This window comes from Mus caroli, unplaced genomic scaffold (genome assembly GCF_978045245.1).
Source record: "Mus caroli unplaced genomic scaffold, Mus_caroli_1 scaffold_19, whole genome shotgun sequence".
NCBI lineage: Eukaryota > Metazoa > Chordata > Mammalia > Rodentia > Muridae > Mus > Mus caroli.
Genome location: NW_028227274.1, coordinates 43,582,869 through 43,600,903, shown reverse-complemented (window position 1 = coordinate 43,600,903; position 18,035 = coordinate 43,582,869). Strand labels below are relative to the sequence as shown.

The 18,035-nt window shown below is 39.3% G+C and overlaps 1 protein-coding gene across 1 annotated transcript in view; it reads right to left on the bottom strand.

Moving 5' to 3' along the window:
• Kcnn2 (potassium calcium-activated channel subfamily N member 2) overlaps positions 1 to 18,035 on the bottom strand; it is a 126,979-nt gene that overhangs the window by 16,984 nt on the left and 91,960 nt on the right. The window contains exon 5 of the mRNA XM_021150280.3: positions 14,644 to 14,785. Within this exon, the coding sequence (XP_021005939.1) occupies positions 14,644 to 14,785 (142 nt within the window). The remainder of the gene's footprint in view (positions 1 to 14,643; positions 14,786 to 18,035) is intronic.

Sequence of the window (18,035 nt, the reverse complement as noted above, 5' to 3'; positions counted from 1 at the left end):
AAACACACCACTAAAGTTTCAAGAAAGCTTACAGTTTATGTCAGGCCTCATTCACAGATACATTCACAGCTGTCTTTGGTCATAGGGAACATGTGGGTCATAGGTCGATTCAAATTTATTTGAAAAACATTTGAAGATACAGCACAATATTTAAAAGGCAAGTTATATAATGACTTCATTTTTATTTTTAAATGGACCACATTGGGAAAGAAAAATGAAAACAAACAAACAAACAACACCTATAATCAAGTCCATTTGTGTAAGGGTTATCCAGTATTTGAAGTTTTAATGATTTGTTTTGTTCTAGGTTGTTTTGAATCAACAGTTAATGCTGGATCCAATCTTTCTACATAGTCAGACTCCCCAGCTTCTTTGCCAGTGTCTAGCCTGGATTGTCATATCTGCTACCATACACAGGCTCCATCTATGCAGCATCCAAACTTTCCATCAGGTCATATTTCCCACATGGTTTTCCAGGGTCTTGCCCTATAAGTCTCACTGACCCTCCCCATCCATGCCTTTACCCCCAGTCTACCAGATCAAGCCTAGGTCCTACATCCAGTGCTAGTCTCGTCTCTCCTGCTTGACCCACAGCATTCTCTAGACTTCTACCAGGACTCTACCTATACCCCAACCAATAGGCTCCTCCCATGCCACATCCAGACTTTCCACCCAGCCAGATCCATCTTTATACCCATATTCCAGGCTTGGATAGTGATGCACATCCTGTACACTAGCCCAGTCCCCTCTGTCTACCAAACTTGATTCAACACAAGGCATTTGCAACCTCTACATCCAACCCATCCACACATCTTCTCTTTTAGCCCAACATGTCCATATCAGCCTTAAAACTAAAAAGTAACTCCACATGCCCAGATCTCTTTGCAAGAATACAAACAATATGAAAGATCAACCAAGTCTCTTTTCTTCCAAACCTACCAGTCCTGTAGAAATATTTGCCCACAGAATTTCTTGAAAAAAAAGCACAAACTTCATTAAAGAATTCAAGAATTTTAGGAGTACACAAAGAAACAAATCAGTAAAATTAAGGAGAATACACTAAATGCCTGGGTGGTACCCAAGAAAACAAAAACATAAGGATGACGGAAATGACAACAATCCAGAATTCAATGAGAGTTCAATAAGGAGATAAAAGCCTTGAAGAGGACCCAATATGCAATGAACATGGAATTGAAAGCCCAATAAGTCAACTAGAAAACAAAAGGAAAGCTTTCAAGCAGATTGAACATAGCAGAAGATATCTCAAAGACTATCAGGACTTGAAGAGAAAGTCAAGGATCTAGATCAAAAGCAAGGAATACAAAAAAAAAAAAAAAACTTAATAAAACACATGAAAGGAACATACAGGATATGTGGAATACCATGAAAAAAAATAGAAATTGCAGGAATAGATGAGAGAGGAGAACCCCAAGTAAATGACACAGACCAGATCTTCAACAAGATCTTTACTTCCTGAAACTAAGGAAAAAGACGCCAATAGAGATAGAAGAAGCACACAGAACACCAAATAGACAAGACCAGAAAAGATCATCCCATGGCATTCTATAGTTAAAACACTAAGTATGAAGCACAAAGAGTATGTTGATAGCTGCAAGAGTCAAAAAATACATAAGTTGCATAAAGGAAAGTCCATCAGAATAACAGCTGTTTTCTCAACTGATACTCAAGATGCTGACATAACTCATTATAAGTCCCAAAACACTATAAGCGTATGACAGTCACCCTAAACTAATGTACCTAGCAAAACTATCAGCCATCATTAAAATAGAAAAAAAATACAAGAAAAAAATTGGGCCGAAGAGAGAAATGATTATAATAGAGATATTGTGATAATAAATTTGATGCCATGACCATGAAAACACAAAGTATCACTAAAAATACAAACAAAAATGCCAAAAACCTACAACACAATGACTTAAACTAACACACATTTCAATAATAATTTTTAATATCAATGGCCTCAACTTTCTAATCAAAAAATACACATTGGATGGATCAAGAAACAAAAATCCATCTTCATCTTTTGTCTACAAGAAACACATCTTAGTTTAAAGAGAGGCATTTTCTTATAGTAAAAGGATAAAGCAACAGTATTCCAATCAAATTGAACCAGGAAGCAGGCAGGTGTACCTATCCTAACCTCTGACAAAACAAACTTCAAACAAAAACTAATGAAAGAGATATGAGAGGCGCTTCATTCTAATCAAGGGGATGGTTAAAGATGACCATATTACTCCCCTAAACATAGATGCATCAAATTCTGTTGTACCTAATTTCATTAAAAGGATGTATCACTGGATTTAATTATACAGATTAACATCAACCCATCAACAGTAGTTTCTTTCAATACCTACTTTGGCCAATAGACATGTCTTCTGGACAAAAAAAAAAAATGTGAACAGGGAAATATTAAAACTAATTCACAGTGGACCTCAACTGGACTTAACAATCCACTAGATGGAAAGGAAGTCCATAGAACGGGAAACGATCTTTGCTAGCTATACACGTGACAGAGGATTAACACCCAGCATATATAAAGAACTTCAAAAAACCAAGATGATGATACCTATTCAACAATGGTCTTGAAATCTGAACAGAGATTTCTCAAATGAAGAAAGAAATGGCTAAAAATAGTTTTAAAAAAAATCTCCATGGCAATCAGGAAAATGAAAATCCAAACAACTTGAAGATTTCATCTTGCTGAAGTCATAATGGCAATGATCAACAAATAAGTGGGAACAGATTGTGGAGTGTGTGGGGAAAGAACACTCCATTCTCACTGTAGGAAGTGTGCATACAGAAAGAGGGCTCTCATTTTCACTGTAGGGAGTGTGGGGAAAGAGGACTCTCCTTCGCAGTGTTGGTAGGATTGCAGTCTGGTCCAGCCATTCACTCTGGAAGTTTGTGTAGAAAAGCTAAAAATGAATCTACCATAAGACCCAGCTATACCATTCTTTGGCATATGCCCAAAGGACTCAACATCCTATTTCATAGAAACATGCCCAGCCATGTTCATTGCCACTCTATTCACCATAGCTAAGAAATGGAAATAGCCTAGATGCCCTCAACCAATAAATAGATAGTGAAAATACGGTACACACACAGTTTGGAATACTATTCAGTCGTAAAGAAAAATTAAATCATGAACATTGTAGGTATATGGATAGAACTAGAAAGAACATATTGGATAAGATAACTCATGAAAGAAAGACATCACATGTTTTCTATCATTGGAGGCTCCCATTTAATCTTCACCTATCCTTGAGTAACAGTAGAAACAGGAAGGTAAAATGACAGTCTGCTGGATACCTTTATGTCAACTTGACACAAGCTGATGTTATTTGAAAGGATGTAACCTCAAGAAAATGTCTCCATAAGAACAAGCTGTAGAAATTGTAGGGAGTGCGCGGAAAGATTACTCTCATTCTCACTGTAGGGAAAGTTGAGTCTGTAGGGCATTTTCCTAATTAGTGATCAATGAGGGGCGCCGGCCCAGTCTGTTGTGGGTGATGTCATTCTTGGTTCTATAACGAAGCAGGATAAGCAAGCCATGGCCAGCAAGCCAGTAAGCAGCACCCCCACAAGGCCTCTGCATCAGCTCCTGCCTCCAGGTTCCTGCCCTGTTTGAGTTCCTGTCCTGACTTCCTTCAGTGATGAACTTTGATAATGGAAGTGTAAACCAAATAAACCCATTTTTCTCCAAATTGCTTTGGTCATGATATTTCGTAATAGCAACAGAAATCTTAACTAAGACAGGGACCACTGTTCTGATAGGTGAAAGGGAGATCAACAGAAACTGGAATAAGCAGCTTATAAATGGTCTGACTGGGAAACCGTGAAACAACAGGAGACTCTAAGAGGGGGCTCTAATTAGGGAGGAGAAAAAGGATAAATACAAGAGGAGGCAAAACAACAGTAAGAAAACTCATCATGGACCACACTATCAACTACTCAACATCAACAACAACAACAACAACAACAACAGCAACTTATAATACACACACAAATAGCTAAAATGGAGATTTCCTATCTGGGGTGATAATGGTCCTACAAGAGCCAAATATCATCTGTTGAAAACCACAGCATGGATCCGATGAACCGATATGTTTTATGTAAATTTATAAGAATGTTTGATGATCTTTTACCTAGTTCTGTGAAGAAAGTTATCACCAAGAAGAACGGGCTATAATCACAGGCACTGTCTAGTTAATCCCTGGCTTTGAGATTCATTGAAACCTGAGTTAAACCAGAATTCAGTTGTGGACCTGGATTAACATTGATTTCATTTTCTACCCTTAACTCTGCCCCATGATATTAATTTTCTCTATGTATGATCATTTCCATACCCATGATACATTATATATCAAAACAAATGTCAGTTCACCTAATTTTTTGGTAAACTCTTTAAGTATGAAGGCTTAACTATTGAGTGGTATTGATAAATATCAAATAAATCACCACTATTCCTTTTTAACATTTGGTTTATCTTTTCAAAAAAATTGTGCATGCACTATGTGTTGGATTGGACTTCTTATGGGTGTCCAGCAAGAGCAGTCACCCAGCCTCTGAGTCTTTACTCCAGCCCTGTAACTGCTGCAACTTTTAAATCAGTAGTTCAGAGCCTTGATCATGAACTAGAGTCACTTGGAGATTTTGCAAGAGCCCCACTGTTGAGAAATGGTATCGGCAACATAGTCAGTCCTGCAGTGATGATTTGCTGTAGTTAAAGGAAGCTGTGAACAGAATATAGCAAGCTGCACTTAACCTTAAAAAAAGTGATAGCTCTTTGAGTTACTGGTGAAAATGTTAGAAGCATGCAGGTGTGAGGGGTGATAGGCAGCATGATATACCGTGTTCCCTGAAGACAATTAAAGTGGTTTTAGTGCTAGGTCCTGATGAAGGAGTAACAGATTTCAGGAAGAAACATCTGTACCTATGCTGTTGGCTTTTAAACTTCAGCTACAAAGTCTGAACAACTCTGTCTGTCTGACAGTGGTGGGCAGATAAATCACTAGCCACCTGCACCTTCTTCTACCAAGGCTGGACCACAGGGACACCTGTTGCTTATTTGATCCCTCTTTTTCCTCAGTGGGGGCAACTGAGCTACTCCAATAGGCAGAGAATGTGAAAACCAAGGGGCTCCGAACTGCTACAGCAGCCATGACAGGGCAGTTGGCACAAGATAATGAATATTTTTCTCCCTGGGCAGGTGGCCACTGCTGAGATCCTTCTGGAAAGAAATCAAAATCCTAATAGGAGTGGAAAATCACTGGCATCTAGAGCCTTGGGAAGCAGTTTTTCCTTGTGCTTATTCTGGGCTCTACTCTTTCCTGTTGCTGGCCCATTTGATGAGTGCTCTCTAACTCATCAAATGACTTGTACTTTAAAATGAGCACCTTGGGAGCAAAGCAGAGAAGCAAGTGAATCCAACAATTTAGTAATCTCTCAGCTGTTACCTATACTTTTCACCTCATTATCCTAACTGTCTGCCTGTAAGCTGTACCCAGTCAGGCATTTAGAAACCCTGTTGTTGACATCAGGTATGATGCCCACACCAGTAATCTCAGCACTTGGGAAGTTGAGGCAGAAGAACAGGAGTTCAAGGTCAACCTCAGCTACATCGAGAGTTGGAGGTTGACATGGGTATATAGGAGAGACACAGTCTTAGAAAGTCAAAAAATCATATAAAAATAAAAAATAAAAAAAACAGAAATGAAGGAGGTGTCTTAGTTAAGGTTTTACTGCTGTGAACAGATACCATGACCAATGCAATTCTTATAAGGAAAACATTTAATTGGTACTGGCTCCCAGGTTCAAAGATTCAGTCCACTATCATCAAGACGGGAGCATGGTAGCTTCCAGGCAGACATGAGCCTGGAGGAGCTGAGAGTTCCACCTCTTATTCCAAAGGCAGCTAGGACAAGAGTCTTACAACCCATGCCCACAGTGACACACCTAGTTTAACAAGGCCACACCTCCTAATAGAGCCTGAGCCAAGCATATCCAAAGCATCACAAGAGGGGGAAAAAAATGAAACCTTTTAAATATAAAGCCTTAACTTAAATACAAAGCAATCTCCTCCATATGGTTAAGTGTCCTTGTAATTAGGGAAACTGTAAGCTCTGACCTATCTAGGTTCTTTAAATATGTGTATGTGTATAGAATTATGTTTCAAAAATAACTTCAGTTGTTTAGTTTTTTTAGAGTTGTGCAAAACAGAACTGTTGGTGTCAGAACATTTTCAGAGTTTGAGACGAATTCCAGGTTGGAGGGGAAATGCTGTAGTAACTGAGGCAATGGGTCATTCTCCTGTCTACTTATTGTCTACTTCAGGGACATTCTGTTTCCTAATGTAAGGATGCCAGTGTGGTTTTACACTTTCTCCAGTGCTCATCACCACCACAGCCCATGTAGAAACAGTTGGGACTAACATATGTTCCTCTTTGGAATGAAGATCCCTGTATGCCTTTAATACGATGAGTCACGGTCCTTCCACCAAAGTTAGGAAATAAATCCTGGCTTCTTTTCACCCATTTTAGTTTCTTTTTTTAATGGGAAACCAAAGCAAATCACTAACCTGCCTTCTGGTCACCTAAAATTAATGCGAGGACAGGGTGATTCTGACCTCATGTATTAAAAATAAGATTGTATTTTTTTCTTCTATGCATCGCTTATCAACTTTTCACCTACTAAAGTAAATGGTAAATAGAAAAGAAAATTGGAGAAGTGAAGAGGGGTGGAGTCAGCTTGTGTCAGAAAAAGCAAGTCATGAGAAGCAGTATTAATGTTCTGGAGGCTGAGCTGGAGCAACTGAAATGGGAGCTGGCGTAAGTTTTAACCCTTTTCCAACATATGCAGGGTATATATTGGTGACAGGTAAAAGTGATGGCTTCCTCTCTCTGTCCTCCATTAGATCACAGAAGTAGCAGCTACTTTGACATCCAGGATACAACAGAAGCTGAGGATACCTACCTACCCGAATTGCTCCTTGATTAGTGCTCAAAAAATTCGACAGTATGACATTTTCATTTCCAGCCACCTAGTGACGGTGAATCCTGTGAGTGCTTCCAAGAACCATCTTGAAATACTACTTTGGGATGAAGTAAACTTAAAGACACAGACATACAAGAATGAAGCTTCTTTGATAGAACTCTCCAGGACCGTTTTAATTATTGCTTATAAGACATCTTCCAAAGACCTAACTTAAAAATGTAATTCATGGTTGTTATTTTAATCCAAGAATACCTACCACTATGGTTAATGGCCTGTTAAAACCACTAATGGTCAAAGTAATTCAATTTTAAATTATTCTTTTTTTTTTTTTTAAAGATTTATTTATTTATTATATGTAAGTACACTGTAGCTGTAGCTGTCTTCAGACACTCTAGAAGAGGTAGTCAGATCTCGTTACGGATGGTTGTGAGCCACCATGTGGTTGCTGGGATTTGAACTCCTGACCTTCGGAAGAACAGTCGGGTGCTCTTACCCACTGAGCCATCTCACCAGCCCCTTTAAATTATTCTTATGTGGTTTGTATAATAGTTTATTAGAGTGCAAACTGCATTTTAATAGTCAATTTAGAGTAATTCAATGATAATCAAGATTTACCAAAAATATACTTCTTAAGTGTCCATCTTTTAATCTAAAATGAATAGAGCCACTTAAAGGTTAACCTTTATTTATGCATGAGTGTTTTGTCTGTATGTATGTTGATATACCATGTGTACTCCTGGTGCCTGCAGAGGTCAGAAGAGCGTATCAGATTGCCTGGAACTGGAGTTATAGATGGTTTTAAGCCACCATACAGGTGCTTGGAGTTTAATGCAGCTCCTCTTGCAATAACACAGCAGTGTCTTTCTAGTTTTAAACTTTCATTTTAATAGATCTATCAACTTGTTCTTCAAGAAGAAGGTAAACAAATATTTGACAATATCACCTACCTTTGTGTTTTTGAGACTGACTGACTCAATAGCTAAAAAGCATAAGTATATTTTACTGCCCTTTCCTGACACAAATAATTATGCTTCCATAATAAATAGGTAAAACATCAATTTTGGCAAATAAAATGCTCTAAATCATTCAAGTTTTATATTATAACCCATGAGAGCTTTACATTTCCTCAGGTCATGAAAATATTTTCCTTTATCAAAAACGGCTTTCCTCTGATTTTCTTTAAATCCAGTTGGCATTACTGCTGGAGGTCAAGTGCTCATTTTAAATGCCCTCATCCTACGGAAGGGTGTGCTTGGGGATCTTTTAGTACTGAGATGAAGCCCACGGGACTAGGAAACCCATTTCTATGATTTGCTAGGTCAGCTCATTCTTCTAGTCTTGGGCAGGAAACAAGGAAGTATTGCATAAAACTGGTCATCAGCCCAGAGTCATTCTGCATTTAAAGCTCCTTATTGGAAAGGGTGCCATGAACTTAGAGAGTGAAGGGCAGTTCCAGAAACTAAAGCGCTGCATGGTTAGACAGTTTAGATGGTGTTATGTCCCAACAGGTCATAAAAAGGCCTAGGTACACTTGGCTATCGCTGGAAGAAAGCAGCTGTCATGTTCCTTAAAATCTTTCCCTGGGATTGATCTGAGTTAACCCTAGAAAGGACTAACGTTCTGGTTAGGCAGTTGATCAGGAACTTAGTTTTCTGACTGACAAAGCCCAGAATTCTCCTTCCCGCTCGGAATAAAATACACTTCTGCATGAAAACAAGCATCTATTCCCGTCGATGGCCCTTATGTGATGGGACTCAATGTGACCTGAGCTAAGCCATTGCTCTTTTCCAGAATGCCTTTGAACTGAGTTAAGAGGGTGCTCCCTCAACTTACACCCAAGATATCCCACAACCTTGAAGCTCATGGAAGTACTATCTAGTGTTCTAGAGTGGAATAGAGGCTTTACTCTGGACGGACATTCTCTCTGCCTCCTGAATAAAGTGAAAAAGTATTAAATAGTGTGGTCTTTTCAAATTACTATGTACTGAGAAATCTTTATACAGAATTACTAGTGACACAGAAGGAACCCGAGTCACCTGGAGACCTCGCTTTGATTGTTTTATCAAGTCTCGTGTACTTATTAAGAACCACTTACACTCACACCTGTGAATGGATGGCTATTACTCTATATTTAAAGACAAGTATGCCTCAAAATTCATTCATTGTTTAAAAGGTCAAATAGCCAAGAAGAATTACCATCACATTACAGAAGTAGGAAAGCCAAAGCTATACATGAGTGACCTTCCTAGTGACCCTTATCAACATGATTCCTCTTGAAATAATCATATATTCAGGAGTACAGGAAAATGCACAGCTTGCGGGATGTGTTACATTCACACATGTAGATAGAAGATGGGAGAAAGGATAGTGCTAGGCAAAATGATGACTCCTTTGTAAAACTGGAGATAGCTCAAAACTAGTTGGTTCTGAAAAAGAAAACCTAAAAGAAAAAGAAAAACGAAAACTGAGACTGAAACCTGACAATCCACTTGCCTTCAAAAAGAGAAGGAAACAAGTTAGAATTCAGTTCATTGTTTATGAGAACATCCCAAATAGGACATCTTCAGGTCCTCAGTGTTTCTTCAAATGGAGGAAGAGTAGAGAAATTATTCTTCTATAACCTTAATGCTTTTGTACTAAAAGAAGTGTGACTTCTGTTAAGTTCTTCCATGGTTTTGGGGCAGAGGCTGAAATGAGGATTAAGATGGCTCAACTGGTGAAGTGATTGACATGTCAAAAAAAAAAAAAAACTATTTTGGATTCCCAGCATTCCTGTAAAAGCCCCCATGGTAGCATGTGGGGTCTGTTGGTCAACTAATCTACACAAATCAGTGGGCTGAAGCTTAATGAAAGACTCTAAGATGGAGATTCATTTAAGAAGATAAATGATTTTGACCTCTGACCCTTCCAGACGTGTAAACACATATGAAAAATATGTAGAAGAGAGAGATATTATTCATAGGTAAATCTAGGCATAAGGCACATTTCTATTTTATGTTTCTGATCATGTGTAAAAGAGAGGGAGAAGGAAAGAGAGAGAGAGAGAGAGAGAGAGAGAGAGAGAGAGAGAGAGAGAGAGAGAGAGAGAGAGAAAGAAAGAGAGGAAGAGGAAGAGAGAGAGAGAATGGGAGTCAAACTAGGATCTTCAGAATACCAGGCATGTACATATGACTGAGGTAGATCCCCAATCCTAAATCCATCATAATCTAAGCTCTCCCTAGTTTAGGAATTCCATAACCACCTGTGTCTAATACTGTAAACAAAGCTAAATATTACAGAAAAGACTTTGTGTCTTCAATTATAAATAGGCAATTTGGGTAAGGATAGACTAATTTTTTTAAAAGAGAATTAATTTACTTACTTGCTTAATGTAGATGAGTATGCTATATACATATACGCATGACAGAAGAGGGCATTAGAGCAAAGAAGGCATAAAATCACTTTATAGATGGCTGATAACCACCATGAGGTAGCTGGGAATTAACCTTCTGAAGATCAGCCAGTGGTCTTAACTGCTGAGTCATCTCTACAGCCTTGGGCCAAGATTTTGAGTTACATGCTCCACTATGTTCATAGCAGCCTTATTTATAATAGCCAGAAGCTGGAAAGAACCCAGATGCCCCTCAACAGAGGAATGGATACAGAAAATGTGGTACATTTACACAATGGAGTACTACTCAGCTATTAAAAAAATGAATTTATGAAATTCCTAGGCAAATGGATGGACCTGGAGGGCATCATCCTGAGTGAGGTAACCCAGTCACAAAGGAACTCGCACAATATGTACTCACTGATAAGTGGATATTATCCCAGAAACTTAGGATACCCAAGATATAAGATACAATTTGCTAAACGCATGAAATTCAAGAAGAACGAAGACCAAAGTGTGGACACTTTGCCCCTTCTTAGAAATGGGAACAAAATACCCATGGAAGGAGTTACAGAGACAAAATTTGGAGCTGTGACGAAAGGATGGACCATCTAGAGACTGCCATATCCGGGGATCCATCCCATAATCAGCTTCCAAACGCTGACAACATTGCATTCACTAGGAAGATTTTGCTGATAGGACCCTGATATAGCTGTCTCTTGTGAGACTATGCCGGGGCCTAGCAAACACAGAAGTGGATGATCACAGTCAGCTATTGGATGGATCACACGGCCCCCAATGGAGGAGCTAGAGAAATTACCCAAGGAGCTAAAGGGAACTGCAACCCTATAGGTGGAACAACAATATGAACTAACCAGTACCCCGGAGCTCTTGTCTCTAGCTACATATGTATCAAAAGATGGCCTAATCGGCCATCACTGCAAAGAGAGGCCTATTGAACTTGCAAACTTTATATGCCCCAGTACAGGGGAACCCCAGGGCCAAAAAGGGGGAGTGGGTGGGTAGGGGATTGGGGGTGGGTGGATATGGGGAACTTTTGGGATAGCATTGAAAATGTAAATGAGGAAAATACCTAATAAAAAAATAAATTAAAAAAATTCATTTTACATCTCAATTACTGTACCTCCACTTCTAGTGCCCCCTCTCACAATCCCCCCTTCATCCCTGGACAGGCCAAATTTTTATGATGCTATTTGGATTTCTATTAGAAATGTTATAGAAAACAATCTTTCCTCCATGGCTTCATGATATATTTCTGCCCAGAGTGGTGCAGAAATAAGCTTAGTCTAATGTCCTTGTCTCTAAAAATATATGACCCATGGCACAAATTCAGCTTTTCAAAAACTTCTAAATTATACCCTAATTTTGAGTTTTGACTAATGTAAGCAGCAAGGACAATGGCAAGCTATAATTCATCAGTGTCAATTGGCTTTAGGAAGAAAACAAGCAGGGCTCTGAGGAGTGTTTGTAGGTGTTAGCATGTAGACCAACTCTCCTTCAAAATGAAAAGAAACTACATGAAGGAGTAAATTCTATCAAAATGTTAAAAAGGGTTAGAAAGCAGAGCAACCAAGAAGAACAGAAGGCAGAGTACTCCAGAAATAACACTCAACGATGCAGAGTGACCCTGGACTGTCTCAGGAGGATTGCAAATTGTATATATTTTTTATTCACAATTTATTAAAACACTAGAGCTGAGGGAATCTGTCAATACATAGTTTATATAATATATGCTATAAAGATCTAAAGAATAGGCAAATGGCTACCAAAATAAGTTATCTCTGACTAAGTGCTTAAGAGTTATCATACTTTCCATAATGAAAAGGAAGCACAGGCAAGCAAAATTAGTCAAACATACTTCATCATCAAGAAACTAGCTTTGTATAACATTATTTTCTTTTACAAATCTCGCTCTGACATTCCCCACGGTATATCTAGTTTGCTACCATGCATTGCTCTAAGTCTCTAAGGAATTTACAGAGGGTATAATCCACTTCTTAGACCCGTGTCCCGAAGATTGCCCAGTAGCCCAACACTATTGTTCTCAAGGGAGGGCCACTGCACCATTCTAAAATACTTCTACAGAGGCTACCCAAGGATTTGTGGATTTCTCTATAGATGCAAGTAAACCATCTTTAATCAGATCAGTTAAACAATTGTCTCTTACAGGGGAGAGAGACTAGAGTCCCTGAGTTTCCAAATGGACTGTTGTTACACTGTGAGCTTGCAGAGCAGGAATGAAGTCATGTACATTTACAAAGAACCTTTTTTTTTTTTTTTGTCTGTATAGATTAAAGGATACTTAGAACATCCTTTCCAAAACAAAGATCAGTAGTGAAACCTAATCACGGAAGCAGTTAAAGGAGGTGAACGAGAGATTCTGTGCAGCCAGACAAGACTTTGAAGAGGCAGTTCTGGAGACATTAGACACAAAGCAATATTAAGAGAAGACAGATGTATCCCAAGGTGCCTGTGCCCAGGAAAGGTTAAAGTCAAATTTGTGCCTGCAACAAAGGTATATGAACCCCTCAGTCACACCTCATTAATAATAAAATGGGTACCTCTTGCCACAAAAGCAACCTAGCAAGTTGATCTTGAGACACACTGAGGTAAGACTGTAGTTATCATTTCTGTTTTTATAAATAGCATTGTTAATGTCCCTTGTGGGCTTGTTATGGGGCCTTCCAAAAATACACTTCTATATATTTTATTTCTCAAAGTTTTATGCTATACAATAAAATGTTATTATTTGAGGGGAAATGGGAGATATTCTAAAAAAATCAAACATGTAATGAGCTATACCACGTATACTAAAAAAATGTCAAGTTCACTAAATTTATTTTTAAAAAGTTTTTATTTTACAAGGAAATAAGGCTAAATTATGGCTCCAAATTATAATTCTTATAATTTGGGCTTGATTGTCATCCCGATACTACTGTTATCTTTAAATTGGCATGGCTGGGTTCAATTCTACCCAGGGCAGAAGCATGCTCTCATTTTCCTGATGCTCAGGCTCTCCGTCCTTTTAGGTAACTAAAATCTTTAGCATAATCTTCCTGTGAAGATGCTACAAGTGACTCCATTCTGGGTGGACCTATAAAGGCCAGCTGGTATTCTCTCCTGTGTGTGGACAGTGTAAAGATGTTGACTTGACATCTTGTTGATGTGAGCCTTTAGCATACACACCTGAGTTTTGGTGCCTATGACCTCTCTGCTACCTTACTGGGTCAAATGGCCATCACACAATCTGCCAGAAGGGATGCTCCCCTGTTAAGAGCAGAGTGTCATCTGACTGTAGGTTTCTGACTTGAGGTCTTGCCCAATAAGAACTTTTCCTTCCACAATATATGTACAGTAGACTCAAAAGGCAGTGACCACATTCAAAGCTACATGGTCACTCTTACTTTACCTTAATCTTCAATCAGTCTTTAAGGAGCTGGGGCAGCCAGTTCTCATGATCTGCCCCTATGAGAAAGACTTTCACTTCATTTCAAGCTAACTTTACTTTGCCTCTGGTCTCCACCAATCCTTTGGTGAGCAACCTTACCTACCTTTCTCAAGAACAGAATGTTTTCCCAGTTTCCATATAACATGAATGGTGTATATGCAGTTTAGGCTACACAACAGTGGAAGAGGGGCAAACAACATGCCCCAGATTGCTAGGCCTCCTGGAAAAAGACCCAGCATCACTCACCTTTATAGCAAACCTCCCCCCAGTGTCCTGAAATTCCTGTCCCCAACTGTGCATGGTCCCCATCGCTCCTGTCCACCTACTTTATTCAGATGCACTGCACTCTTTATCTTGTAGCTTTCAGACAGAATGTTCCAAATTCCTGGCCATTAACCCAGAAAGCTCAGTTCCCTATAGGTAATTCATCTGCTGAGGCCCATTCTTATTCCTTAGCTTCCTAAACAACTTGAGACTCAGGGTGTAATTAATAGTCATCTGTCAATTATTTTCAAACCACGAGTTTCTGCTGGAGGCTCCATGGAAGCAGGAGGGGGGCAGCTTGTGTTTTGTTTTGATGCATTCCCCAGCAGTTCCAAGAGCCATGCCTTTCATGCAACCAACATTCATTAACAAAAAACCTAACAATATAGAATGCAGAATAAGTCTTTAAGCCCTCAACGTTGCTTGTTTTTATGAGCAAATCAGTAACTGATAATCATTTATATATAGAGAGTGATTTTGGTCTCTTAAGCATACATAAAAGAGATAGAAAAGGGAAAACACTCACCATGATTCCAGTAAGCAAGCAGACTCCTTTCCCACAGTATGTGTTGGGTACCATGTCACCATAACCAATGGAGAGAAAAGTTATTGATATCAACCACATTGCTCCAAGGAAGTTGCTAGTGACATCCTGTTGATCATGGTACCTGAAAAACATCAAGTAGAGCCAGGGTTTATAACTGCCCTCCAGTACAGCAGCAAAGAACAATTTCATGGATTTGATGAATTCACTATATCATCTATAAACTCTTCTCTTTAGATGTACTGAGGCCCATATAACCAGAATGAGTAAGTTATAGGATGAAAACCAACATTCTCACTACTGCAAGATGGTATTACATGTGCACATAGATGTAGCTCTGTCGACAGTCTTATGTGCTTATGTGCCCAACCTTTTTGTGCCCTGTCGCAGTCTCATGCTGCATGTGAAGTAAGAGTCATGCTGTGTCCTCTCCTGGGATTATTTTCACTTCCTTGTTATACTTGTCATCCTTCTCAATACATTCAGGTTGAAGCACGTACATGTTGCCTGGCACTCAGACATGTAATAATCAGGCCATGTTATTATCAGCCCTAGAGAAGTCTGCTGTGATTCATGTTTGGAATGTTCCAGGGCCAAGTGGCCCTCTTTGGTCTCTACAGCATTTACACTTGACCTATGGTGCTTTTGACCCACTTCCCACTGAGGACCCCCTGTCTTTACTTCCCTGAGAGTCCTACACTGGCCTCATTTCTTGCTGTGTCTTCTAACTACAGAGAAGTCAAGGTCCTGTTTCCTGTTACTTGTACTAAACAAAGAAGTGACAGGTTGGTGTGCTCAGAACCCTGGCATCAGGAGGATTGAGGACAACTACTGTGCTGCCCTATAAAAAGGATGAGGAAGAAACATCGACTGTGCCATGTAGATGCTCATTTACAGGACGTCCCAGAAGGCTATCCTTATAAAGAGAGTCCAGGAGGCATTTCTAGCTATGCCATGAAGACCTATTCAGTATTATCCATATTATCTTGTAACATAATGAACAAAATGTATACACGAGGTATAAGAGTGTGGTTAGTGCTGGGCTTAGCTGTAATGTGAGCTAAATAGTTTCCACACAAGGCAACTCTGTTTTAAAACATAAGAAAGTCAGCTTTGGCTTATACCCCATTCATGGTATCAAGGTGCATTAGGGAGTACTTCCTGCCATACTTGTTTGGGGAATATGTTACCCTACCTGTGTTGTGGGCTGCACAGGAGGGATGAGGGGGCAAAGCTTGTTTTCTCTTCAAATTTTATTTGTGAAATGAAAACTTCTTGACAAAGCGTGATTTACTTAAGCATCCATACATCTAATCTCCCACAAGCCACAAAAAATACATTATATTAATTTTGTTCCCAGTAGAGTCTCAACAGTGTCCCCATTTAGCATGTAATATTTTACAACCTAGACCACCACTGGCAGAAATTACTATTCTCTTAACCCTCCTTATATTGACAGTTATGTCCTAGACAGTTTCACTGTCTAGTCTCAGTGACATGCTGAGTGAAATTTTCACTTTGAATGGCTTCTACACCCCCACTGCAAGTATCAGGATACTTATCTGCTAGGCATGTGGTTTTTCCTTCGGCAGAACAACTAACTGCAAAGAAGAGTTTTAGATTTGCTGCTACAACTTGGGGTCCCTTGAAATGCCTTTCTCCTTACTGTCTATGAGGAAATTTCAGCCTTGGTGTGGGTGTAGACATCTGCTCTTCTTTTAGCACTTTCTATTTGGTTTTCAAGATGTGGTGTGATACTTGCCCTCCAGCGGGAACCTGAAGCACTCACTGGAAAGGTCCAGCTTGCTCTTCTACAGTATGTTCACCATTGACTATAAGATATCTTAAATGTACAACTAGTCTCCTTCTTCATCCATGTGCCAGACACTCAGATTGATACCACTGCATCATTAGTGGATACTTATAAAATGCTGTGAACCTTCATTGTGTCAAAGGCCATAAACCCATATTGGAAGGTCTAATTGGAAACAAGTCTGCTTTTAGAAGTTGAGATTTTATAGCTTGGGATTCTATAAATTATCCTTTTTTTCTTCTGAAATAAAACTCTGAAAACAGCTCAGAGAGGGGGGAAAACCCTCTCATACTAGTGTTTATGTTATATTTAGACAGGCTCAGTTGTGAATAGTCAAAGTGAGGTAATTAAGGACCAAATTAGACACTATTAGAATAATCACCTGATTTCCTTCCTAGCAACTCAAACCCAAATATTATATTAGAGTCATCAACATGGTGACACTATCACTTAGACCATGCTTAGTTTTTGGATCAATGCCAGAATCACAGCACCATCAATGATTAATGCATTATAATTTAAGACTAAAGAGATATACAAACGTTTCTTATACTAGATCACTTCACAGACTAGTCAGAGAACCCCACTCTTTTTGTTATCCTTTTTTTATTGGATATTTTCTTATTTACATTTCAAATGTTATCACCTTTTTGGTTAGCGTCCCTCCTCCCCCTGTGAAACCTCCTACTCCATCCTCCCTCCCCCTGCTTCTAGGAGAACAAACACTCTTGCCTCCCTGCCCTCAAATTCCCCTACACTGGGGTATTGAGCCTTCACAGGACCAAGGGCCTCTCTTCTCATTGATGCCTGACAAGGCCATTCTCTGCTACATATGTGGCTGGGGCCATGGGTCCCAGGTTTAGTTCCTGTGAACTCTGAGGAGTCTGGTTGGTTGATATTATTGTTCTTTCTATTGGGAACCCCATGCTCAGTTCAATGGTTGGCTGTAAGCATTTGCCTCTGTATTTGTCAGGCTCCTGTCAGCAAACACTTTTTGGCATCCACAATAGTGTCTGGGTTTGGTGACTGCACATGGGGTGGATCCCCAGGTGAGGCAGTCTTTAGATGGCCTTTCCTTCAGACTCTACTCCACATTTTGTCTCCACATTTGCTTCCATGAGTACTTTGTTTCCCTTCTAAGGACCAAAGCACCTACACTTTGGTCTTCCTTCTTCTTGAGCTTCATGTGGTCTGAGAATTGTATCTTGGGTATTCCAAGCTTTTGGACTAATATCCACTTATCAGTGAGTACACAGCATGTGTGTTCTTTTGTGATTGGGTTATATCACTTAGGATGATATTTTCTAGTTCCATCCATTTGCCTAAGAGTTTTATGAATTAATTGTTTTTAATAGCTGAGTAGTACTCCATTGTGTAAATGTACCACATTTTCTGTATCCATTCCTCTGTTAAAGGACATCTGGGTTCTTTCCAGCTTTTGGCTATTATAAATAAGGCTTCTCTGAATGTAGTGGAGCATGTGTCCTTGTTATATGTTGGTGAATCTTTTGGGTATATGCCCAGGATGGTTGCAAGAAAAACTGTCTGAGAAAGACATGAA